The sequence below is a fragment of the Microcebus murinus genome, chromosome 20, assembly GCF_040939455.1.
Source record: "Microcebus murinus isolate Inina chromosome 20, M.murinus_Inina_mat1.0, whole genome shotgun sequence".
NCBI lineage: Eukaryota > Metazoa > Chordata > Mammalia > Primates > Cheirogaleidae > Microcebus > Microcebus murinus.
Window position 1 is genome coordinate 32,592,486 of NC_134123.1, and position 25,605 is coordinate 32,618,090.

The window sequence follows — 25,605 nt, forward strand, 5'->3', positions numbered from 1 at the left end:
GTCCTGGAAGAGATGATGCCTCGGGGCATAAAAATCAAGGCAACTGTCCTCTCTGAAGCGCCTGGGAGAGCCTCGTGGGGAGGGGACGCAGGAAACGTGCCCCTCAGCAGAACGGGCTCCTTAGCGTGAACAGGCCCGAGTCTCTGGGACGTCCTACCCACGTGTGTAGACGTCCGGAAAGTATGTCGTTGTCGTAAAGCAAAGCTGCCTTCCTCGCAAACAGTCGTAAAGCAAAGCTGCCCTCCTCGCAAACAGTCGTAAAGCAAAGCTGCCCTCCACGCAAACAGTCGTAAAGCAAAGCTGCCCTCCACGCAAACAGTCGTAAAGCAAAGCTGCCCTCCACGCAAACAGTCGTAAAGCAGAGTTGCCCTCCACGCAAATAGTCGTAAAGCAAAGCTGCCCTCCCCGCAAACAGTCGTAAAGCAGAGTTGCCCTCCACACAGAGCAAGCTTTCCCGCTCAGCTCTGTTGTAAAATGAGAAATATGGCGGGAGTCCCCGGTTCCCTGGGTTTGTAAGCTCTGAGGATAAAGACAGCGCCTAAGCGGGGTGGGTGATGTGCTGTCTGCCCCCGAGCCCTTTCCTGGGCCTGGAGACACGCAGATTCTCCGAGGACAACAGGTGGAGACCCCGGGGCTAAACAGGAAAATGCCCTGGGCCGGTGTCTCCCCTGCGGCTTCTCTCTGCTCCCTCCATTCCCTCGAATGTTCCAGTGGGAGTAACAGCCGTTGAGTAGAGTTCCCCCGACATTAAACAGAAGCAGAAGGAAACAGTTTCAGAAAATACAAACAGAAAGAAAAACTGGACAGAGGGCAGTATCTAGAAACGTGAGTTTCTGACCTGCCGTTCCAGGAGAAGTCAGAAAGAACGTTCTTAGACTTCCTAATTCTTTCTTTTTTTTCTTTCTTATTAACTACCCCTTGGGCTAGCTGGGTTTTAAATCCACGCATACACACCCTTTCTGTCGGCCCCCAGGAACTGTTTAGACTTCTCTATCCCTGGCTTTCCTCCCTCCAAGAGTCCCAAATGGCGAGGCCAGATCCCACGTGGCTTGTGGCCGCCATTTTGGTTTCTTGGTCCCTGGGCTCCAGCCCACCCTGGACTGTTCCAGAGAACACACATAGACCTTTTATTGAGTAAAGGGCATGTTCTTCCCTGGTGTGAATCTCCCAAACCACCGAGGGCCCACCCATTTCCAGTTCCAGGCTCCCTGCTCATCCCTTGGGTGCTGGGTGACTGACACACTGTGATCTAACCTTTCCCGCCAGTGTTATCAGCGCCCCTCCTTGGAATATTTTGTGACTCACTGAGGTGAGGGCCTCCACCCTTTCCGCCCCCACGCCGGGAAGCGGCCTTTAAAACAAACCCCATTGATTATGATCTCCACAATGTGCTCATGGCATGAACCGGCCAACGCCCAAGAGCGGTCGGCACCAGCTCACAGTTCCACACTCATCTCTCTAAGATTTTTATTCCTTTTCACCTCTTTGTCCGTGCGTGTCTTTTTCATGCATGTTTTACTTTGTTCTAGAGGCCTTGTTTCAGAGGAGCAAAAACATCTTGACCACGGCCAGGGTGGGAGAGGTGTTGATTTTCTCAGAGAGTGAAACCGTGCCGTGGTGCCCTTGCAACTGAGAACTTAAGTCCTGAAACTCAAAGGGACCTCGTGCAAGAAGCTTAGTTTTCCGCCGATCCCACCCGTGACAGAAGTGCTTCCTGTTTTCCAGAGTCCGTTGCCCGGCGCACTGCAAAGACGAGCCTTCCTACTGGGCGCCCGTGTTCGGAACCAACATCTACGCGGATGTGAGTACTCGGCGTTTGTTTTTTTTCTTCATCCCGGCATGGGATTACTGATGACCGCCTCTCCCGGCCGGTTAAGACTCAAAACCCAAGTTCCAAGGTCTGGAGGCTTGAGATTTTATTCCAGTGCCTCCAGCTAAATCCAGACCGCTCGTGTCTGCAACTATTGCCCTGGTTTCCGCATTTATAGAGGCGTGAGTGCTCCCGCCTCCCAGTCCTGCCAATGCGGGGTGCAGGCGTGCCCGTGTGAGGGCTGTCCTGCTTCCCATACTTCCTTCTCCCTGAGAGTTAACAACCTTTCCGGCTCACCTGACGCATTCATAGCGACCCGTCCGCCCTCCTAGCTGCATTTCTTTTTGGCTGTGCACACACTTAGGTAAGAGCACACAGAAGAACACACAAACTCTCCCTAATTTACTACATGTTAATAACCATTCTTATTATACTGGAGCCTCTTCTTCCGTTTTCCCTTTCTGACTTGAGCGAGGCAGCTTTAGCCCGGTTTTTCTTAGGCGACTCCTCCAGAGCACGGTCTGTTCCCTCTGGTTGTCCAGGCTTTAGGGCCGTGGCAACCCGGCTGTGGTCCCGGCTCTGTCGCCCGTAGCCTGTGGGGTCTTGCCAAGCGCTTTTCCTCTCTGCAGAGCGGCCGAGAGCTGGGATTATCTAGCCGAGAGAATCTCGCAGATCTTCCAAAACCCCTTGATGAGATCAGCATTACTCGTCTCCAGCTGACATCTCACCCCTTCTCTTCATCTTCATTTTATGTTTCTCCCCACCCTCCCCACTGTCTGCCTTTGCCTGCTGCAGATTCCCGTAAATGTGAGGTCACCGAGCTCTGCAGAGTCAAAGCAGCCCTCATGACTAAGGTTTTTTTTCCCCCATCCTTTTTCTTCTTGAAAGCTACTCGGCTAAAATGGAATCCAGTTGGAATTTTTACGATGGAGGGAAACTAGACACATCGATGACTACACTGACTGTTTGAACCAAGTCCAGCTGTAAAATGATTTAAAAATCAAGGGATGGGGAAGGCTAGTCCAGCTGTCTACAGACAAAGCAGGGGCGGCCCTATTAGTGTCTGATAAAGCGTAAGGTAAGGTGAAACATGCCAATTAGGGCGAAGCGATTCATTATGTGACGGCACAAAAGGTGTAATTCATGAAGAAGATGTGAAAAGCAAATCTGTATGCGCCAAACAACATAGCAGCTAAACCTATAAAGCAAAAAAAAAAAAATTAGATATGAAAGAACTTGATGAATATTCAGTGATAATATAAAGCTACCTTTTATCCAACACCTCCTGTGTTTTAGGTTTTTAGAAACACCATCCCTAGGTATCCTTATCTGCATTTGACACAGGTGGAAAACAAGGCTCAGGAAAACCTGCCCCAAACCGAGCAGCTAACGTGTAGCACAGGCCAGACGCAGATGAAGGCGTGTCTGGCTTTAGACTGTCCTGTCCCTACTCTGTTCTGCCTTGTTTGAAGTCACCTGCACTGACATGAGCAGGCACATGGGTAAAAGCCCGTGGGCAGCCTTTCCTTAACGTGTTCACTGGCGTTCGGAGCTTTTGGAGCCACGATGCTCGTGATGGGGCTTGGCGGACAATAACTGCTCAGTTCGGTGTTTGTAGAAGGAATAAGTAAGTGAAGATACCACAGTAGTCAGTGATCAAACAGCTCTTCCGAAAAAGAGAGAAGAAAGATAAAAAAAGGAGGAAGGAAGGAAGGGAGAAGTAGCTGAACGAGGGAGGGAAGAGAGCCACCTCCGTCTCAGAGGTTATTTCCTGGCCCCGGTTTCTAGGTCACTCTGTATTCTGGGAAATGATGATGCCTTTTGGAAAATGTCTGTTTGGCTAAGAGACTTATTTTGGGAGTGCTGTCTCCAGACCTTGGAAGGGCCCCGTCGTGCCCACAGTTCCTGCCTGTTCACCAGGAGTGCATGTCTTGGCAGGCCCCACCCCCACTCTGTGGGGAGCTGCGGGCAAGGGAAGGAGCATTGGGGTGTGGCCCCGAGAACAAAGCCCCGCTGTGACATGTACCAGCCGTGGGACTCGGGCAAGCCCCTCCCCCACACCAACCCGGACCTCGGTTTTCTCGGCTGTCCTCCCTGTCTTGCCCGGTGCTTGGGTGAGTTCTCACGCTGTGCTGTGTGAGTGCAGAACCCCCGGGCCTGGCTCAGAGAGACCCTAGGCCCTGCCCCCGGCACCTCTGAGTCACACGGTCTGGCCTGGAGCCGGAGCATCTGCATCTCTAACAGACCCCAGGTGATGCTGACGCTGCTGGTCTGGGACCGCATGCTGAGGACCACTGGGTGAGGGGGGACAGCCCCTTGAGAATTCTCAGTAATGGTGATGGTGAGAGTGACGATTGTGGCGGTGCTCTTTGGGTTGTTGCTTATTTTTGAGACAGAGTCTCATTCTGTTGCCTGGGCTAGAGTGAGTGTCGTGGCGTCAGCCCAGCTCACAGCAACCTCAGACTCCTGGGCTCAAGCAATCCTGCTGCCTCAGCCTCCCGAGTAGCTGGGACTATAGGTATGCCCCACCATGCCCGGCTAATTTTTTGTATATATGTGTATTTTAGTTGGTCAATTAATTTCTTTCTATTTTTAGTAGAGACGGGGTCTCTCTCAGGCTGGTTTTGAACTCCTGACCTCGAGCAATCAGCCCGCCTTGGCCTCCCAGAGTGCTAGGATTATAAGCGTGAGCCACCGCACCCGGCTCTTTCTATTTTTAGTAGAGACGGGGTCTCGCTCTTGCTCAGGCTGGTCTTGAACTCCGGAGCTCAAATGATCTGCCGGCCTCGGCCTCCCAGAGTGTCTTTGTGTTATTAACATCTACTGAGCACCAACCTGCATTAAGCTCTTGATCTTATTTAAACTTCACAATAGCTCTTTAACTTCCATTATTATTGCCCCATATAGGACGGGGTGCAGATTGCTCTGGGTGGCAGTCCTGGCCCTGCTGTCTACAGCCAAGGGACTTGGGGCAGGACCCGCAGCCCCAGACCCTCAGTCTGCCCGTCCACTGGGGGAATGGTGGTAACAGCGGCCTCGGAAGGGCTGTTAGGGTCACTGTGTCTATGCACATGAAACGCTTTCAACCGGGCTCCTTGGGAAGTGCTCAGAGACATTCCCTGTGACGACCCGCACGCTTACTGAGAGAGGGGCTCAGGGGGTTACGCCAGATCACCCCAGGTGACACAGCCAGACAGCATCGGGGGCAGGACAGGTTGCCAGCCTCCGTGCCGCCATCGGTGAATAAACATTCAGGTGTTCACGTTGCAGCCGGCCCTGAGAAAAGGGAGGACACCTCGTGCCTGTCACAGAGGCCTGGGGACAGGACGGCCGTGGGAGGAAAGAGAGAGGAGGAGGAAGAGCGTGTTTCTGGGAGTCGAGTGTGGACGGCAGGTGATGCCGGGCCTGTGGCACGAGGCGGACCCGGCTGGGACCGGGAGCCGGTCCTCCCCACGGCCGCCGGCAGCTTGCCGTTATCGGCCTGTTGCCCTGGCAGAGGAGGACTTTGGTTGCCTGGCAGTGGAAAGGCTTACAAAGGGGCTGAGAAAATAGATCCGAAAGAGAGAGATGTCTGGACTCCCCCCTTGGAAACTGTCAGGATATCTTGCCAGCCAGATCAAGAGCCTGGAAAAGTGACAACCCAGGGGAAGACTCAGCCTGTGAGACCTGGTGTGTCTAGGGAGAGACGGAAACTCAGAGGAGGGATGGAAGGAGACATCAGTCCGTGTGTCCCTGGCTTGCCCCTCCCCAGCTTGAAAGAGTCTGTGAAATAAAGAAAGAGGTTACCATTGTATAAAATTGGAAAAATGCAGAAAAGCATGAAGATGGAAATAAACATGCCTGTGATTCCATCATCCAGAGATAATGATAACCATCATCAAAACGTTTTGATGGACTTCCTTACAGTTTTGTCTTTTTATCTGTCTATACATATATGTGTACGTGTATATTTATACATATATGCACACATAGAAGATGTCATCTCAGTTGAAACTGAGGTTATTAAATTTTATGGCACAGCCTACAACAACAACAAAAAAAAAAACAGAAACCCTCCAGGGACAGGGAGCAAAGCACTGTCGCCCAGGCTCCACTGAAGGAAGCCTCGTGGCAGCTCTCAGCGGAGAGATGCTCCTACCTGGCCGGGCGGGTCTGTGACACCACCAGGGACGTGTCCCTCCTGGTGCCATCGGGGAGCAGCCGCAGGGGCCTCCCTTCTGGCAGGGCAGGCGGCGGCGTGGGCCTCGCGCTCCGGGACAGAGACAGCGCGGGCTCCGCCTGCCAGTGAGAGCAGCGAGCGCCGTGGGGCTCACTCACAAGACACCCCTGCTGACGGCGACGTCGTTAGAGGGCTTCTAGAACAATCTCGTCACGTGGACAGTCTCTCTGCTTCTCGTTGAGATGGACGCAAACTTCCTGCTCCTTAATCTGTTGGGGGCACAAAGCTCCATGGGAATCGGGACGTTGCGGATCCTTCTTCCAGGAGGAAGACGCTCCCTCGTGCAGGTCGGGCGACCAACTGTCCCGGTTTGCCTGGGACCGAGGGTGCTCGGAGCTGACCCATCCCGCGGGCTCTCTCAGAGCTCCTCCATGGGCTGGGGAACTCTGCGCTCATCCGTTCGATTCATTTATTGAAGACAATGAAATGTGTCAGTGCAGAGTTTACAAAAAAAAAAAGCTGCCTTCAGCTACTCAGTAAATCAGGCAAAACAAAACGTCCAATTTCCAAGTCTTTGGCGTGAGCGTGTGTGTTCGTGCCACCTCTCTCGCAGCCGTGGTAACTCCCCGGGGAAAAGGCAGGGTGGTTTTTCTTCTCTTGCAAAAGCCATGGGAAGGGCACCCAGGTAGCTGGAATGGCTCGTGCAACGGCCCTGGGGTAGGAGTGAACTAGGGGTTGAACTAGTGAACGAAGGCCCTGGGGTAGGAGGGACTTGGTTGTTGAAGGATGGAGTGACAGCTCACAGCCTGAAGCCACCTGCGTGCCCTGGTTCACGGCCCCGTCCCCCACCTTCGAAGCCAGCAGCGGCTGCAGGGCTTTCTCATGCTTCCGGCCGTGACCCTCCCGCCCCCCTCTTACAGGGTCCCCTGTGGTGACATTGGGCAGGATGGTCTTCCCACATCAGGGTCCGTATCTTAATTACACCTGCAAAACCGCTTTTGCTGTGTAAGGTCCCATAGTCACAGTTCTGGGGATTGGGGCGTGGACAGCTTCGGGGACCCTTATTCTGCCGACCACAGAGGCAGAGACTTCAGTTGGCATCTGCTAAGTCATGAACGGCCCAAGTGGCCTTGGCAAAGCTGTCGGATCTCACCGGCGCCGTGCAGGAAGGGAACAAGGGCAGTCGCCACCTTGCTTGAAGGTTAAATGAGATAGCACGCGGAAGGCAGTGGGCGCAGGGCCTGGCGTTTCACACACTGGGCATCCGCATCAGCCCCTGCCCAAGTCCACAGACGGGTCAGGTCAGCCCTGCTCCGGCCCTGCAGCCGGTGGCAGGGGCCGGGGGACCCGGCATCGTCCTCCCGGCGGGGTCCCGCAGGGATGGTGCCGAGGTGGCGGCCACGCCCAAGGCCAGTGTCGGTTGGACCTTGGAGCAGGCCAGTCGGAAGGTCACAGGCCAAGCGGAGGGAGGAGCCTGGGCGGCTCCTACGCTCGGGCGCGACTCAGAGTTCCCTGGTCCCCGCCGGCAGGCTGTGGAGCCGCCATAGGTCAGGCTGAGGCCCAGGAATCTGCATCCTTAGTGAGCGCACGCCACCACCCTGCCCCTGCACACGAGCGTCCTCAGCTTCGAGAAATGTGGGTTCATTGCCCTCAGACAGCCCGTCCTGTGGCCCACTTTTCTCTTAGATAAGTGAAGATCCTAATGAGAGTTTCACTTGAGGGTTTTATTACCCAGGAATCGAACCACGGATGACATTAGAAAACAGCACAGCCTGCCCCTGGTTGAAACTCAGAGGCCCCGTTGGCACCTAAAATAGCCCAGACTCCCTGGGGGTCCACATGGTATGACCGGCCCCGATCCCCCACCTCCCCACTCTGCCTGCCTTGCTGTATGCTAGCCCCCTGACCCTCTTTCTGTTCCTTGGACATGATGAGTTCGCTCCTACCCCAGGGCCTTTGCACGAGCCATTCCAGCCGCCTGGGTGCCCTTCCCATGGCTGTGACTGGTTCCTTTTTGCCATTCAGTCTTCTCCGATGAGCTGTTCTAAAACAGCCCCCTCTACCCAGTCATTTTACCTCACGGCCTGGTTTCATTTTCCTCCTAGCTGAGGATACCTTGTCTTGTGTATCTGTTTACTTGTCTGCAAAGGCGGCATCTTTATTTTGTTCCCTGCTGAATGCCCCGAGTGCCTAGCACGGTGCCTGGCACATAGTAGGTGCTCAGGAAATACTGCTGAGCAGACGAGTGAATGGATGATGCCAGGTCTCTCCGGACAGACCGGCGAGGAGTCGAGGTCGTGATGGACATTTCCTAGGGGCCAACGTGGTGGGCACGCCACCGGCCAGGCAGCCCCGCGACGGTGAGCCCCGGCCGGCTGGGCCCCGGGGGCGGGAACCCTGGCGCTGACCTGGCCCCTCCTGTGCTTTCAGACTTCGAGCATCTGCAAGTCCGCCCTGCACGCCGGCGTCATTGGGGACGGGAGCGGGGGCTACGTGGACGTCATGCCTGTGGACAAGAAGAAGAGCTACGCGGGCTCGCTGCGCAACGGGGTTCAGTCTGAAAGGTAGGGCGGCGCCCGCCCGCGGGGCCTGGCGAGAGGCCACCGTCCCCACCCTGCAGGTTATGCTCCTGGCCTCTCTTCTCTTTCTTTCTTTTGGTTTTCAAAATAAGAACCTTTTTTTTTTCCGTTCTCCTACTACCAGTGCATGCTTTCGTAGAAAATTCAGAGCCATCAGGTAAGCCCAAGGACAAACAGTGAGCCGTAGCCCGTCACCTGGGGGGACTACTGTGAGACTGCTGGTGTGAGCCCGCTGGCCCTTGTGCCGTGTGTGTGGTGTGCACAGAGCAAGTGGGATCCCGTCACAGTTACACGGTGGTTCTATAAAGCCGCGTCATAGCATAGTCACATAGCGTTAAATAAGAGCAAGCAGTCGAGTCCAGCAGGCCTAGGCGCTGTTTCCTACCGGCTCTGTGACCTTGAGTGAGCCACCCGATCTCTTTGCACCTCAGTTTCTCTCATCTGTGAAATGGGAGTCATAGTCCCTGCCCCGTAGGGTGGCTGGGAGGATTGAGTGACACGGTGCCTCTGCAGGCCTCGGCAGCAGCAAGCGCCTGGTACGTGGGGGTATGCCGATTTCTCCGTATTTCCACGAGAGAGGTCGTAGCTGCTTCCAACACCCGCACCCACGTGTCCTCGGCAACGACTGCCCGGAACCCCGTCAGTGGGCGTGGGCGCCTCCCCGCGGAGTTGGAGGCGTGAGCCCTTTTCCGTCCTCACCGGGACGACCGTCCTTTTGGGGGGGCATCTGCACACCCTGAGACCACTTCCCCAGATCCCTAGAAGAGAAATCTCTGGGTCCAATCCTGTGCCGGCTTCTAAAGTATGCCCTTCCGGAATGTTCTTCGGAAAGGGCCGAGCCCTGGTTCTGGCTGCCAGGCTGTTTCTTGGCACACAGCACTCGTCCTGACACGCGTCATAACTGTCCATGGGAGCAAGTCCCGGGCTCGGAGGCCAGAGACCCGGGCCCCAGTCCTGGGGTCCGTCGTGATGCGTCTGTGGATGGGCGTGGTTGGTAAGCTCGGGCTGCCGTGACTAACTCCCGCAGACTGGGCGGCTTAAACAACCGAAATTCATGTTCGTCTGAGTCTTGGAGTCTGGAAGTCTGAGATGACACTGTCGGGGCCGGGGTGGGGGTTTCTCCCGAGGCCTCTGTGCCCGGCTTGCAGGCGGCGTCCTCCGCTGTCTCCACGTCGTCCTGCCTCTGCGCAGTGTCTGTGTGCTAATCCCCCGCTCTTATCGGGACGCGGTCAGATCGCACCAGGGCCCGTCCATCTGAATCGCCTCCGTAGACGCCCCGGCGTCTCCAAACACGGTCACGCCCCGACGGCCCGGGATTAGGGCTTCACCGTGGGAATTTCGAGAGGACATGGTTCAGCCCGTAACAGGGGAATGCTGAAATTTTATATCTGGGGTGTCCTTTTTAGAAAAGGAATACGAGGCCAGGCTCGGTGGCTCACGCCTGCAGTCCCGGCACTCTGGGAGGCGGAGGCGGGAGGATCGCTTGAGCTCGAGAGTTCGAGACCAGCCTGAGCAAGAGTGAGACCCTGTCTCTACTAAAAATAGAAAAATTAGCTGATCATGGTGGCGCATGCCTGCAGTCCCAGCTACTTGGGAGGCTGAGGCAGGAGGATCGCTGGAGCCCAGGAGTTTGGGGTTGCTGTGAGCGAGGCTGACGCCACGGCACTCTAGCCCAGGCGAAAGAGTGAGACCTTGTCTCAAATAAAAAAAAGAGAACAGAAAGAAAGAAAGAAAGAAAAGGAGTATAAAATAAGAGGATGATATACCCTAGGCTGCCCCTGGAAGCATAAGCTCTTGTGCCTTCCTGGGCCGTGGCACCCGCTCCCACCCCCAGCCTCCCGGGCGCTTTTGCGTGGCAAGCCCGAGCTGTGCGTGAACACCGCAGCTCACGTCCACGCCACCCAGCCCGTGCCCACGTCTTGCCGGCCTGCGTGGGGAGTGCTGGCCGCAGCCCGCGTGCCCAGAGCTCACGGCCTCTACGGTCCTGCTCCAGCACTCTCGACCTTTGTCTGGGCCAAGCGTGACGCAGGGAAATTCCACTGGCTCAGCGGCAGGGCAGGAGGCGGCCGATGAGGTGGAATTTCCTGGCCAGGCGGAGAGAAATCCCGGGACGCCACTCCCTGAGCCCCCTGTGCCCCTTCAAGAGAAAACGCTCTTCCTGCCGAGCGCGGTGGGCTGGGCTTCGTTCCTCTGCCGGATGGGGGCATCGGGGCGGCTCCTGGGGGCTGGGGACAGGGGCCGCATTGTGGGGCCCCCTGGGCAGGTGCCTGGGGAGGGCAGGGGACCAAGAGAAGGTCCCCAAGACGGCTTCTCTCCCCTGTCACGGGGGCAGAGGGGTTGTCATTGGTCTTCTCTTCCTCTGAGACCCACCCGCGTTGCCACCGTCCTTGGAAGTGGCTTCCAGACACAAAAGTCCCTGGCGCCTTCTGCATGGTAGAAAGATTTCGGCGACTTTCCGTAGCTTCCCAGAGCTGGGACTCGGCCTCCCTGCCTTCTCCAACCCTCTCCTCCTGAGTCCTGTGGGCTGGAATCTGTGATGATGCCTGAGCAAGTTAATCGACTGTTCTGTGCCTCAGTTTCCCCATCTGTGAGGAGGGGCAGTGGGTCTCCAGGTGGGGTCCCCAGACCAGCAGCGTCCAAATCAACCAGGCAGCTAGAAAAGCACATCCTCAGGCCCTGCCCCGGACCCACTGAGGCAGACACTCGGGGAGTGGCGGCAATCTGCGTCCGAACACGCCCTCTGGGGACCCTGACTCGTGCCCGAGAGTGCATGCGTGCGTGTGTGCATATGTGGCGGCTGCTGTCGTAGGAATGACATGAGGCCGGCCCCGTACTGAGCACACGGAGTCAGCACCACTCGAGGTTCTGATGTTTGCTACATACTCACCAGGCGCCTACGGAGTGCGCCGAACCCGTGCTGGGACCCAGGGCCAGCGACGGCCACGTCCAGGGAGCTGGTCGCCCCACCCAGGCCTGGCGGAGAGGGCACGTGGCACCCAGTGGCGTTGGGGACGCTGCTCCCGTGTTCCCCAGCCGGGGCGCCTCGGTGGAAGGGGTTGCCGTGAGGTTTACACGAGGGCGCCAGCCAGTGGCCCACGGTAAGCCTGTGATAGATTGCGGTGGCAGTTGTTGCCGTGACTCGACATCTCGGGTCTGTGTCAGACCTCCAGATGCTGTGGCTCTGGTCACATGGGGCCACGGGGCTCCAGCATAAGAAGCAGCCCCTGTGACTCTCCCAGGACCGGGGATACTGAGTCATGCCTGCCCCTCCCATCCGACACTCCGGCCGCCGGGGCCACAGCCATCACGCACGCAAGGAAGCAGCCGGAGTCTGCCTTCGTGGGCCTTGCCATCTAGCGGGGGACATCGAGGACGTCCAAGGAGGGACGGTGCAGGGGCTGGGTCAGCCAGCAGGCAGCCAGCAGTCTCACTGTCCAGAGGGGCCTCCTTGATGGCGTGGCCCCCACGGAGAAGTCTGTGGAGACCCTCGGGCGTGGCCACACCCCGGCCTCCCCTCGTTGGGACAGGACTTCAGCTGCCCTCGCTGCAGAGCACAGGGCCGAGAGAGTTTCCCAGAGCCTGGAGCCGAGGGCGGCTCTTCCCCCAGTGCCGTTGGGACCCTCGAGGGGTCACAGACTGTCCCAAGGGAGACACACAGATGCTGGACATACTGTGACCAGCTCATGGCAAACCCCATTTTTTTTTTTTTTTTTTTTTTTTTTTTGGAGACAGAGTCTCACTTTGTTGCCTAGGCTACAGTGAGTGCCGTGGCGTCAGCCTAGCTCACAGCAACCTCAAACTCCTGGGCTCAAGCAATCCTCCTGCCTCAGCCTCCCAAGTAGCTGGGACTACAGGCATGCGCCACCATGCCCGGCTAATTTTTTCTATATATATTAGTTGGCCAATTAATTTCTTTCTATTTATAGTAGAGACGGGGTCTCGCTCTTGCTCAGGCTGGTTTCGAACTCCTGACCTCGAGCAATCCTCCCGCCTCGGCCTCCCAGAGAGCTAGGATTACAGGCGTGAGCCACCGCGCCCAGCCTAAACCCCATTTTATATCCGGGGAATCCTCGGTGAAATACATGGAACAGCCAAACCCTCCTGCACGGAGCTCTCAGCACACGGGCCAGAGGCTGGCTCTGCGCCAAAGTGGCTTTGGTTTGGCAGCAAGAGGATTTCCTGGGGGTGTCGCAAGGGGGGCCGCCCGGCAGCGATGACGTAAGAGGACAGCTCCGCTCTCGCCCCCACCCACCGGGACAGCAAAGGAAAGAGAAGGCGTCAGGAAGAGCGTTCAGTGTTGGACTGGGGGTTTGTCTGGATAGTCTCGGGGAAAAGCCGGAGATCTGGATGTCAGTTCAGGGTTTTCTCGTAGACAGGGACCATTTTTTAGCATGGATTTTGCAGGGAGATTGGGAAATATATCAACAGTGTCAGCTAGCATTCGTGGGCACTTGATTTTTTTAAAATAATCACCTACATACAGGGGTGTATGTGGGTGGACTTTCAGATGAATGGCTAATCATTCACCTAGTATCCATGGCCGCTGCTCTGTGCTTGGGGACAAGCAGGGGACAGCAGAGATAAACACGCCTGTCCTCAGGGCTGGTGTCCTCCGCAGCACATGTGACAGCCATGCAATGAGAGCTGCGTGCAGCATTCTCAAGTCCCTCATAGCCAAAATAAAAGCAACAGGAGGGAGATTTTAGAATATATATATACATATTTTGTTTGTTTGTTTTTTGAGACAGAGTCTCATTCTGTTGCCCGGGCTAGAGTGAATGCCGTGGCGTCAGCCTAGCTCACAGCAACCTCAGACTCCTGGGCTCAAGCGATCCTCCTGCCTCAGCCTCCCGAGTAGCTGGGACTACAGGCATGCGCCGCCATGCCCGGCTCATTTTTTCCATATATGTTTTTAGTTGGCCAATTAATTTCTTTCTATTTTTAGTAGAGACGGGGTCTCACTCTTGCTCAGGCTGGTCTCGAACTCCTGAGCTTGATCGATCCTCCCGCCTCGGCCTCCCAGAGTACTGGGATGACAGGCGTGAGCCACCGTGCCTGGCCTAGAGTATATTTTGTTTGATCCAGTGTGTCCATAATATTATTTCAGTATGTCATCAAGAGAAAAATCACTCATAGGAGGTTTGCATGGGAGGATAAAAGCTTGGAGATCTGGTGTGTATTTTGCACTTACGGCACATCTCGATTTGGGCGAGTCCAGTTCAAGTGCTCGGCGGCCACTGGGGGCCGGTGGCTACTGGATTGGACAGCCTGGCTCTGAGAATCCCGAGAGCCGAGGGACTGAAAATCTCCCTGGGTGTCCAGAAATTCCGAGACGCAGGAACTGCCGAGCTGTTGTTCAGATCTAACGGGCCCCTCGCTCTCCCCCAGGCCAGGCAGGGACGGGAGGGTCCCCTCTGCTGTGCAGAGGGGCCACCGATGGCAGACGGTGGGTTTCCCTCACTCCACCCGCTTCTACCGTCCCTACACACGTTATTTTGAGACTGTGCCCCCCTAAAAATATTGTAGATTTCATTGAATGAGGGGAGGAGACTGTCCCCTAGGGCGTGGGCCTTCGTGAGGGTAACTCACGCACCCCTGGGCACACCCGCCGCGAGCCGGGCACGAGAACGAGGCCTGAGCCTAGGAGGGATGATGGTGTCTGTAGCTCCCGGCTATTGAGCGCCTGCTGGATGCTTCTCTAGAGAAGCTCATTGACTTTCTATAATGTCCCTAAGCACTTTTATGAACCCAGTTTTACAGATGAGGAAACTGAGGCTCAGAGAAATGGACTCCCCAAGCCCAAAGGTCCTGCAGATGAGATCTGAGCCTGTCTCTGTCCCACTCTGGAACTTTCCTGAAGGATCAATAGAGGGGTGAGACTCTGGGAGAACAGGACTGAAATCCTTTGTAAAAAGAAAAACATACACACACATACGGCCTAGGCTAGGGTGGTTTGACTTGTGATTTTCGACTTTGCAATGGTGCGGAAGCGAGATGCATTTAGTAGAAGCCTTCTTTGAGCTGTGAATTGTGATTGAAAATTCTTTATGATAACTGTATTATGAAACAGGCTTTGTGTTGGGTGATTTTGCAACGAGCTATCGTAAGTGTTCTGAGCACGTTTAAGGTGGGCGAGGCCAGGCTGTGACATTTGGTGGGTGAGGGACGCCAAATGCATTTTTGACTTTGGGAGACTTCTGACTTACGGCGGCTTTATCGCGCGCTCGTGTGTGTACACGCATACATAGATACGTAGAGAGACAGATATGTACGCATATACATATAAATCCATTTCTTAATAACAAAAGAGAACTGGCACTTTTAAAAAGTCAGAAGAGTAAGTGGGCTCAGGTATTCCTCTTCTGCCATCCTTTTAACACTGGCTCCGTGATTCTGTGGGGCTAACTGCCAGCTTGGGGACAGCTCTTCTGTCCCTCCAGGATGGGGCACACGCTCCCGGAACCTCATGTGTGTCCTCATGTGAGTTATCCTCACGAGCTCTTCCTCAGTAACTTTCGAGGCCACAGAGGAGGATGAAGCCAGCTTGGCCCTGACTTCCCAACTTAGTGAGGCCCCTGGGCCATTCCCTGCCCTGCACCCCGGCCTTTCAAGGGCCCCGCTTGGAAAGGAAAAAAAAAAAATAGGGAACCGACGAGAGATAGTGAAAATAATTTTAAGAAATGAATAGCACTCCACACCCCACGCCCAGAGACCCCCACTGCACACATTTTCTGGTCCATTTCCTTTCGGGTTTTTCCGTGTTGCGCACAAACACACTTAAAGAAAGGGGCCAGGGATCACGCCACTAGCGTTGTTGAGCAGATGCGGGCCCCTTCCCGAGTCCTGTGGTTAGCCGCACCGGCTCAGCGGGTGCCCGGTGTCCCTGGGGTGGAGAGACCATCAGCTGCGTTGCCTTTTTTCTTGCACTGCAGTAAACACCGGAAGGAACATCTTTGCGCAAGCCCGTGTCCTTCCCTGACGATGTCTTTAGGTAACTTCCTTTTAGCAGGACAGCTGCAGCCGCTGAGGTGCTGCCTTGCCTGCCCGCACGGTGTCATGGTGTTACGCCAGGTCGCTAAGCTGCCAGGAAGGGATGCTCTCTTCTGACGCCCGCCCCCAACGGCTTTCCACCTGCTTAGAATAAAATCCTCCCTACCACCTGAGGCCACACCTGGTCTGGCCCCTGCCCTCTTCTCCACCGTCTCTGGGCGCCTTCTTCTTCCTCCTCCCCCTCCTCCTCCCCCTCCTCCTCCCCCTCCCCTCCCCCTCCTCCTCCCCCTCCTCCTCCCCCTCCTCCTCCCCCTCCTTCTCCCCCTCCTCCTCCCCCTCCTCCTCCCCCTCCTCTTCCTCCTCCTCCTCCCCCTCCTCTTCCTCCTCCTCCCCTCCCTCCCCTCCCTCAGCCCCCTCCTCCTCCCCTCCCCCTCCCCTCCCTCCACCCCCTCCTCCTCCCCTCCCCCTCCCCTCCCTCCACCCCCTCCTCCTCCCCTCCCCCTCCCCTCCCTCCACCCCCTCCTCTTCCTCCTCCTCCTCCCCCTCCTACTCTACCTCCTCCTCCCCTCCCTCCGCAGGCTCCTCCTCCCCTTCCTCCTCCCCCTCCTCCTCCCCTTCTTCCTCCCCCTCCTCCTCCCCTTCTTCCTCCCCCTCCTCCTCCCTCTTCCCCTCCTCCCCCTGCTCCTCCATGGCACCTGGACCATCCCCCCCACACCCAGCACCTGCCGTCACTCCCGAGCCCTCTCAGCTCCGTGTGTTCCTGTGGCTGGGTCCCCCGTGTCACTCGGATAGAGACAAAATGCCACCTCCCGAGGAAGAAGTGTCCTCTTTCCCTCCTCCAGCTGCTCCATTGCCCCAGCTCCCATCCCCCGACACTGCTCCTTGCACATATTTAGCGGTTTCTTCCTGCCCCGGGACTGCGAGCTCCATGGAGCCGAGACCCCGTCGGCCTTGTCCACCCCCGTCCCCGACGCTGAGCCGGGCGCCCGGCACCCAGCAGGTGCTCGGCAGACACTGGATGGACGGCAGGGAAACTGCCGAGCTCAGGCTTTGTTCAGAGCCACCGCGGGGCTCTTCACACCCTTTATCGGAAGTGTTCCGTGCCCTTTAGGAGCGCGGCTCAGTGCGCTTTGTAAGTGCTGTCCGATACCTTTCATGAAGGTCACCCGGATGTGCGGTAGCAATTTACACCCCTTCAGGCGCCTGCGAGAGTCACAAGATAATCTAAGCAGAGAACCAGGGGGGCTGGGAAGACGAGGGCGGATGGGTTATTTTATAACGACCAGATCACACTCATTTTTCATCAGACACGTACACCTGCCAACCTACCTGTGTAACTGGACCTTAACACCTGCTTGAGGCGAGAGCGAACCGGGGCCCACCTGCGGCCTTCCCGAGCGGGCCGGACCTGGGGGCGCTTCTCACCTGCAGCAGTGGCCGGGACCGACGCGGATGCTGGCTGTTGCCCAGCAACGCCTCCGCGGTAGTGGTACCACCTGGTCTGATGCATTAGGGAATCCTCACCTAGCTCAGCGGGGCCGGCTCTTGCCTCCAAGGTGGGAGGGTTGTTTAATGAGTGTGCTTGGTGGTCCAGGCCCCTCGGGCTGGCGGCCCCCACATCTGGATGGCAGCCCCCACATCTGGGTGGCAGCCTGAATGGCCCCCCGTCCCTCAGTTGTTTGGGGCCCTGTGCCTGTGAGAAGACACTGTCCCATCTGCAGAATATCCAGCCCCACGGTAAGTCAGAGGGACACAGCCCTAGAAATGTCCCCAGCGGGGCTTGCACGCCGTGCCGAGTAGCCGGGTCCCTGGGACTCTGGTGCGTGGTTCTGTCGGTCTGTTCATGTGGGCAGAGAACCCAGGGGAATCTTGCACCCCAGAACCTGGGGAGGGCCCCCAAATCTGTGCTCTCTGGAAACCAGTGGGGCTGCTAGGGCCACCCTGCCGCGGGCAGCGTCTCTCTCTCCTCCTCTCGGTCGGAGGCTGCCGAGGCCGATTGTTCTGCTTGTGTCTGGCCTTGGCCTCCCTCCACGGCCCGGCCTTCCCAGTGCTCCCGCCGTACACGCCTCAGAAGTTCAATCCCAGGGTAGCCAAAAGCATGAAGCTGCCGCAGAGAAAGGCAGAAAAACAACCAGGAATTCTAAGCAGCCTGACCTCCTCGGAGGCTGGGTCTCCCTCGTCAGGGCTGTAAACGGAATCTGCTTGTAAATCATGACCGGACTGTTAATCTTATGCTCAAGCTCATTCCTGATAAGTGAGATGCAAGTTTAAACGATGTCTGGGTGCCATTCCCCACCTTCGATTGGCCGAGAGCCAAAGCCAGGTCGCACGCCACGCTGCACGCGTGGGTCACACGGGCCGGCTGTCCTTGTGGTCGGGGAGGGCACTCTGGCGGCTGTCAGAATGAGAGATGCACGTATCCTTTGCTCCCGCACTTCCGCTCCTAGGAGCCGTCTGCAGGTGCACTCCTACGTGTGCAGAGAGCCCCGTGGACAGGAGTGGCACTGTTTGCAAAAGCAAAAGATTGGAAAGAACTAAACCTCCACCAATAGGGACCTGGTTACATATAGCACGATATTTTAATACGATAGACTGTGCAGCTGAACAAAAAGAAAGAGGAGTTCTTTATGCACAGAAAAGAAAACAAATTCTAAAATATATTATTAAACTAAAAAAGCAAAGTACAGAGTAGTATATATAGTAGTACGTATATACCATTTGTGCAGCAAACGCGTGGGGGGAGCGTGTGTGTAATTGTTTGCGTGTGCGTAGGATGTGTCTGTCGGGGAGAACTCAGTGCAGAAAAAGACAGGGCTGGGGGAGAGAGTTTTATACCTTTAAATTTTAGGACAATGGGCAAGGATTCCCTATTCAGAAACTGAAAAGCACAGCTCTGCCTGTTCTTTTCCATGCAATTCTGATGTGAAAAAGAGCACTGCTAGTGGCACTTCCCTAGTGGCACTTCGAGAACACCTCCTTTGGGGTCTAGAAGGCACCCTGCTACCCCTGTCAAAGAACAAAATTTCAACAAGTGGAGTTTTAAAGCTCTGATTGGCTCTTATTCATAATCCATGGATCAGGCAGCAGCCCGTCCCCAGGACCGAAAGGCAGCTGTCTGCTGGGCCAGGGGGGGCCCCACAGGCAGAGAAGGAGCAAGGTCAGGTGGGTGGGCTCAAAGTTGCTTTCCTTACGGGGTTAAAGCAGAGGGGACGTCCTTACCCGCTGGCACTGGCTGCCTGGGCCCCTTTTGAATGGTTGCCGTGAGTCTCCCATTGTTGGAAAAACCACCTGGTTTCTCGGTTCTGTGCCACCTGCCACGAGTGGCTCCATCTGGTGTGGTCTGCTCTGTTGGGCTGATACAGGAGCTCGGTGCAAACCTCCCGTCACTTCAGTTCCACACCCCTCCCTGCCACCTTCCAGGCCTCTGTGGCCCCTCCCTGGACCCCTCCCCAACTCTAGGTATGCCCCTGGGGTGTGTGCAGTGGGATTCCACTGCGCTTGTCCTAATGACTCATGACACTGAGCCTATGTTCACGTGCCTGTCAGCCACTGTACATCTTCACTGGTGAAATGTCTATTCCAGTAACTTTCCTGGTTCTTAACTGGGTTCTTGTCTTTTTTTTTTTTTTTTTTTTGAGACAGAGTCTCACTTTGTTGCCCAGGCTAGAGTGAATGCCGTGGCATCAGCCTAGCTCACAGCAACCTCAAACTCCTGGGCTCAAGCAATCCTCCTGCCTCAGCCTCCCAAGTAGCTGGGACTACAGGCACGCGCCACCATGCCCGGCTAATTTTTTGTATACATATTTTTAGTCGGTCAATTAATTTCTATTTTTAGTAGAGACAGGGTCTCGCTCAGGCTGGTTTTGAACTCCTGACCTCGAGCAATCCACCCGCCTCGGCCTCCCAGAGTGCTAGGATTACAGGCGTGAGCCACCTCGCCCGGCCTTTTCACTTTCTTAACGGTCTCTTTTAAGGCACAAATGTTTTAAGTTTTGATAAAGTCCAATGTATTGATTTTTTTTTTTTTTTGCATTTATAGATGGTGCCTTTGGCATTCTATCTAAGAAACCATTGCCTTGTTCAAGGTCATGAAGACACATACTTGTTTTCTTCGAAGAGTTTTATAATTTTTAGCTTTTACATTTAGGACTTTGATCCATTCTGAGTGAGTCTTTATACCCGGTGCCGGGCGCGGGTCCAGCGCCGTGGCTCTGCACGTACGTACCCCCGTCCCAGTGCCATTGGTTGGGAAAACCGTCTCTGCCCACTGAAGGAGGTCCCGGCACTCTCGTCAGAAACCAGCTGCCCGTGAATGAGAGCGTCTGTTTCTGGACTTTCCAGCACGTTCTCTTGATCTGCGTGTTCTCTTGATCTTCCTCGTGCCCGGCCCGCTGCCTCCGTGGCCCACCGTAGCTTCACAGCGAATTTAGAAGCTGGGGAGCCTGCGTGTTCCCACAGCTGTTCCTGCCGGTGCCCGTGCACAGCCTTCCAGAACACCAGGGAAGGGCGGGGGGCGGGGGGGGGGTCTCGAGCTCTGACCCTCCTGCTGGCTCATCTCTCGGTGAGGCGAAGGATTGGGCTCCTGTTGTGAAAAGGGTGGCTTTACTAGCTGTGACCTTGAGCGAGCCGCTCGTGTCTGGGCCCCCTGTCTCCTCCTCCTCCTCTGTGGGGCAGAGGTGACAGGTGACACCAGTGGGCTGCCTCGGGAGGAAGGGGACAGGCCGATGAACAGCAGCCGGCACAGCGCTTGGCGCCGGGTCCGAGCCCGGTTTGAGCAGCGGCGGGGCGGACGCTGTCGTCATAATGCCATCCCATTAGTCTGTCACCCAGAAGGCCGCTGTGTGGGCTGACAGGTGGTGGCAAAACCCAGGCAGAAGCCTTGCAGGGTGAGTCCAAGCCAGACAGAGCGGGGCCAGTAAATCCCCGAGTTGAAAGCAAATAACTTAACTGCCCTGACCTAGAATCAGACCGAGGCTCATTTGCAAAGAAAACAGGATTTGCCAGCTGTTCTGGACGCTGGCCGGAGCAGCTGCAGGGGAGCGGCCCTGGGCTGTGCTCCTGCCACTACGGGGGCACGGGGGGGGGGGCGGGCGGGGGGCAGCCCTCCCTTCCCAGCGAGGGCCCCCTAAGACCTCTGGGTAACACGCGCGCTCTCCCTTCTTTTCCAGCCTGGACAGTCCTCGGGACGGGAAGGCCTTCCGGATCTTCGCGGTCCGGCAGTGACTCCGCGGCGCCGGGGCAGAAGGGGCATCTCCAGCAGTGCTTTGGGGTTTTGCTTTTTATTTTTATTTTTTTATTTGGGGGAGGGGCATATGGAAAGTCAGGAAACTTCCTTCGAACGGCGTTCGGCGTCCGTCCCTTTGCGGCCTCCGGGTGGGTGAGGGTGACATCTCACCCGATCCCCGCGGAGAAGCAGCATCCTCAGGACCTGGGCCTGACCGACACCCGGCGTCCAGTCCTGGGTGCCCTCTCTCCTTCAGGGATCTGGCCCGTCTCTTGAAGGGGACGGTCGCCGAGATGGTCCTCGCCGTATATTCCTTTGTGGGCGGAGGGGGACGTGCCGACGCCCGCCCGGGCTTCCAGGGGTGCGGGAAGGGGCATGTGGAGCAAGTGCAGGGTGAGTTTCAGGGATGGAGTGGAAGGTAGTTATTTAAAAATTAAAAAAATAATAATAATAATAAAACACACACACACAGTCCGTCCCTACCAATGGAAAGAAATGGGGTTCATGTTTGCTGGTCAGACAAACGGGCTAGGCCAGAGACCCGGCTCCACCCCGGCCCGCGTCCTCGCTGGTGTCCCACTGCACGTCCCAGTTCGGCGGCCACACGCGGGTGGGTCGTGTGTACAGCGGTGCTGGTTTATTTAGAGTTCAGCGGGAACTCCAGAGATTTATCTTGTCTGTGCTGTCCTCTTCGTCCTCACGGCTCAGCCGCTCCCTGCCGTGACCTTTGGTCCCATCGAGGACCGATGAATGCGAATCCTCTCTGTACCCCCTACCCATCGTGGCTCCCGCCCCGCCCCAGAATAGTCCCTGCGTCCTGGTTCACTCCCCGGACTTTGCTTTTGCAAGCGATTCGGCTTGAAGCCCGCTTTTCTCTTAACTCCTGGTCTCGTAAGTTTCCACGGAAGTGCCGGGAACGAGGAGGAGGAGGGCTGCCCTGTGGCTGCTTTTTGAAAACGACAATTCAGCGTGCAGACTCCCCTTGCGTCGGGATGACCTATTTTTCTGCAAGTGGGAGGAGCGGATTCCTGGGCACATTCCTCGCGGAGGTTAGCGGCCCCGTCTGTGGTTACGAAAACCGTCCCTCACGGAGTAAGAGCAGCGCGAGGAGGGGACACACTGGAAGGGTTCCTTTTCCTGTTTGTGTGGGGAGAGCCCCCGGGCGCTGCCTGGGCTCCGAGGGGAGCAGCCAGAGCGCTCTGGCTTCCGCCAGGCTGCACAAGTTCTTCCAGAGCCCAGCCCAGAAGCCCGCAGTGAAATGAAAGCTCCCTCTTGTAAATAGCACTTCTTTGCAGAAGGCAGAAGTTCTGCCCTCCACCGGCAGACTCCCCAGTGTTTCCTGAACGCTGGCTTCCAGCTCCATGTCGTCCTCCATCCAGATATTTCCTAGGCAAAAGCACTAGCAGAAGGCAAAAAACCAAGACACTGTAGGCTGGAAAAGGACTCTACCTGGCTGCCTCGGAGGCACCTTCTTTATGTGATTGCCTCCTTCATTAATGCACAATCTGACCATAAGTAGCGCTTTTTTTTTTTAAAACCCTCTAGGGAGTCTGTAAAAAGTAATTAAACTCTGCTTGGCTGAGCAACAATTAGCCAGACTCTCTCTGCCTCGTGAATCGCTGCTAGTGATTCCCGGGTCCTGACCGTTCGGCCCCCAGCGTCAGAAGGGGAGGGTGTCGTCAGCCTGTGGGCCCGGTGTCCCGTCAGCACCAGTCATCCGGAATCTGGGGCTGTGCCGGGGTCAAGACTGCAGGTAAACGGCAGCCCCTCCTGGGGCTGTCGGGGTTGGTGGGCAGTCCAGGGCACGCCAGTGGGCTCGCTTCTGAAGCATCCCTCCACGGCTGAAAAGCCAGCCTTCCAGTGTGAGTCAGTCCCGCCATGCGGAAACAAAGTCCCCAGGCTCCCCAGCCCCTCCCGCCCAGGGCCCTCGGAACAGGCCAGAAAGACCTGGCCCGGGGCAGGGCCCGGCTGTCTTTTTCACCCCGGGGAACATTTTGAAACTGGAACCATTATTCTTTAGGAAATGAAAGCAAGAGCACACGTTACAAGGGATAGGGACGAGGGTTACAGAGTGTCCATTGGATACAAAACATCCCTCGTATACAAAATACCCCTTTGCCATCAGGGACCGCCCCTCGTGTCCTATGTGTGAGTGACGGTCCCTCGCACTGTGGCGTCTAACCCAGGTGTGGAGACGTGACCGCCCCACCGAGCCCCCGGCCTCCCTGGGTCTCTCTCCTGCCCCCACACCGCCAAGTCCCGGCTTCTCGCGGAGTTTCGCCCTGTCCTGTTCTGAAGTGTGTGCTGCAGGCCCGCTCGGCCCGCAGTCTACGTGTGTGCTTTTTTCTATGAAAAATGATGTATTTTGCTACTTCCTGTGTACAGACGTGTATTGTGAATGTTTTCTGTGCTTCGAGCAGGGGCCACCTTGTTGCAAGCGTTTCAATAAAACCGGTCTGATTTCTAAAGTGTTTCTGTGACGTGTGTGTTATGGACAGTTGGGGACAATTTGTGAAATAAAGCATCTGACGCTGCCTTTCGGGCTCTCAGCTATTCTGCGTGTGCCTTTTCTGCCGGGATGTCACGTGTGCTCGGAGACGCTGCCTACAGTGCCGCAGTCCTGGCCAGCGGAGTCCCCACCCCACGGTGGGAAGAGATGTCAGAGTGTGCGGGTCACGGGGTGTGGGGAGCTCGCCAACACGCACGCCCTGGTTACGCCAGTCGGGGCCGGGGCCCGGGACTCTGCATTTCTTTCTTTCTTTTTTTTTTTTTTTGAGACAGAGTCTCACTCTGTTGCTGGGCTAGAGTGCCGTGGTGTCAGCCTAGCTCACAGCAACCTCCAACTCCTGGGCTCAAGCGATCCTCCTGCCTCAGCCTCCCAAGTAGCTGGGACTACAGGCACGCGCCACCATGCCCGGCTGATTTTTTTTTTCTACATAGTTTTAGTTGGCCCATTAATTTCTTTTCTTTTTTTAATTTTTTAATTTTTTAATTTATTTTTTTCCCTTTACTCACCTTAGTCAAGCATAATTTCTTTCTTTTTTTTTTTTTTTTTTTTTTTTTAGTAGAGATGGGGTCTTGCTCTTGCTCAGGCTGGTCTCAAACTCCTGAGCTCAAACGATCCTCCGGTCTCGGCCTCCCAGAGTGCTGGGATGACAGGCATGAGCCACCGCGCCCGGCCCACTCTGCGTTTCTTACAATGTCCTTGCCTGTCCCTAGGTCATACTCTGAGTGCTGATGGCTCAAGCTCACCCTGTCACTGTCTTAGTCTGCCCGGGGCTGCCCTAATCAAATACCACAGACCGAATGTGGCTTAACCCAGCGGCCCCCAACCTTTCTGGCACCAGGGACTGGTTTCGGTTTCGTGGAAGACAGTTTTTCCACTAGAAGCCCAAGGCGCTATTGCTCGCGGCACAGAGCTCCTGGGCTGGGTGCTTTGGCTGCAGATGACAGAAACTGTCCCAGCTGGTCCTGTCAGTGCTAAAGCAGCGGTTCTGAGCACGGCCCATGCCAGCAGCCTCAGCCTCAGCGGGGACTTGCTAGAAATGCAGATTCCCGGGCTCTACCCCAGACCCCCTGCGTCAGAGCGCCTGGGGTGGGGCCCCGCACCCTTGAGACCAGTCCTGGGTGGGGGGAGTCTGGTGCATGCTCCAGGGGCAGCAGCCCGGCAACGCCAGGACACCCGGCCAGCGTGGCTACAAGCTTCGTCACGGGACAGCCCCACACCGAAGGCTGTCCCCACCCGACTGAGTCTGAGACAAGAAGAAAGGAAGATGAGCGGAAGGGGCCATCTCCCCACAGTGTTCTCTCCTTATCAGAGGAGAAAATCTTCCCCAGCGTCCTCCCACTGGCTGCTTTGATGTCCCTTTCATCTCTCCTGGGCCGCAAGCCCATAACTAGCTCTATCGCGAGCCGCAGTTGAAAGATCAGGAATGCTTTGATGGGAAAAAAAATCGTGAGAGCTGCCTTTATAAATGTAAAGATTCAGGCCGGGGCGCGGTGGCTCACGCCTGTAACCCTCGCATTCTGGGAGGCCGAGGCAGGAGGATCGCTCAACGTCAGGAGTTCAAGACCAGCCTGAGCAAGAGTGAGACCCCGTCTCTACTAAAAACAGAAAGAAATTAATTGGCCAACTAAAAACATATAGGAAAAATTAGCCAGGCGTGGTGGTACGTGCCTGTAGTTCCAGCTAACCAGGAGGCTGAGGCAGGAGGATCGCTTGAGCCCAGGCGTTTGAGGTTGCTGTGAGCTAGGCTGACGCCACGGCACTCTAGCCTGGGCAACAGAGTGAGACTCTGTCTCAAAAAAAAAAAAAAAAAGCCCCTCCCTGATTCTGAGTCCCAGCGTACGCCCTCCGTCCCCTCCTCTGCCCACCTGGCACCTGGCACCCAGGAGAGGGGTGACTCGGAGCTGTGGCATCCTGAATCCTCCCACCATGGGCTAGAAAAGAAAAACTAGAACCTCTGCAGTTCCGCAGGTGGTCCTGAAACCGTTCGGTTTGCCGGGTTGGGTTTTGGTTGGTCTGTTCTGTGTAGCCACCTTCCTTCAGACTTTTCACGCCAAACCCAAACCCAAACCTGTCTTAGCCTGCCACAGGGGCTTAAAAAATCTTTTGGACCCTTTAAAAGAAAATAAATTTGGTGCCGAAGGCAGGCATGGGTTTTGAAAACCTCCAACATTCCTTTTACCCTCTCATCTTGGCTGTGGCAGCCGGCGGCGGCGGCCTTCATCCAAGAACCAGGGAGACGGCCCTCGGGCCAAAGCCCTCGGTCAGCCCCTGGCCGGCTCCAAGATGGGCGACGTCCTCCCCAAGGGCCCTGGCTGCCACCACGCTGGGCGGGAA

General features: G+C 56.2%; 1 protein-coding gene across 3 annotated transcripts in view; it reads left to right on the top strand.

Moving 5' to 3' along the window:
• Positions 1–23,230, top strand: part of CRISPLD2 (cysteine rich secretory protein LCCL domain containing 2) — a 63,361-nt gene extending 40,131 nt beyond the window's left edge. The window contains exons 13-15 of one of the 3 annotated variants that reach the window (XM_075995833.1): positions 1,726–1,801; positions 8,400–8,533; positions 20,707–23,230. In XM_075995833.1, the coding sequence (XP_075851948.1) occupies positions 1,726–1,801; positions 8,400–8,533; positions 20,707–20,761 (265 nt within the window). In that variant the 3' untranslated portion in view covers positions 20,762–23,230. Of the gene's footprint in view, positions 1–1,725; positions 1,802–2,439; positions 4,271–8,399; positions 8,534–8,672; positions 10,273–20,706 lie in introns of those variants that run through there. The other 2 variants (XM_075995834.1, XM_075995832.1) reach the window with 2 other exon arrangements.
• The last annotated feature ends 2,375 nt before the right edge of the window (positions 23,231–25,605 follow it).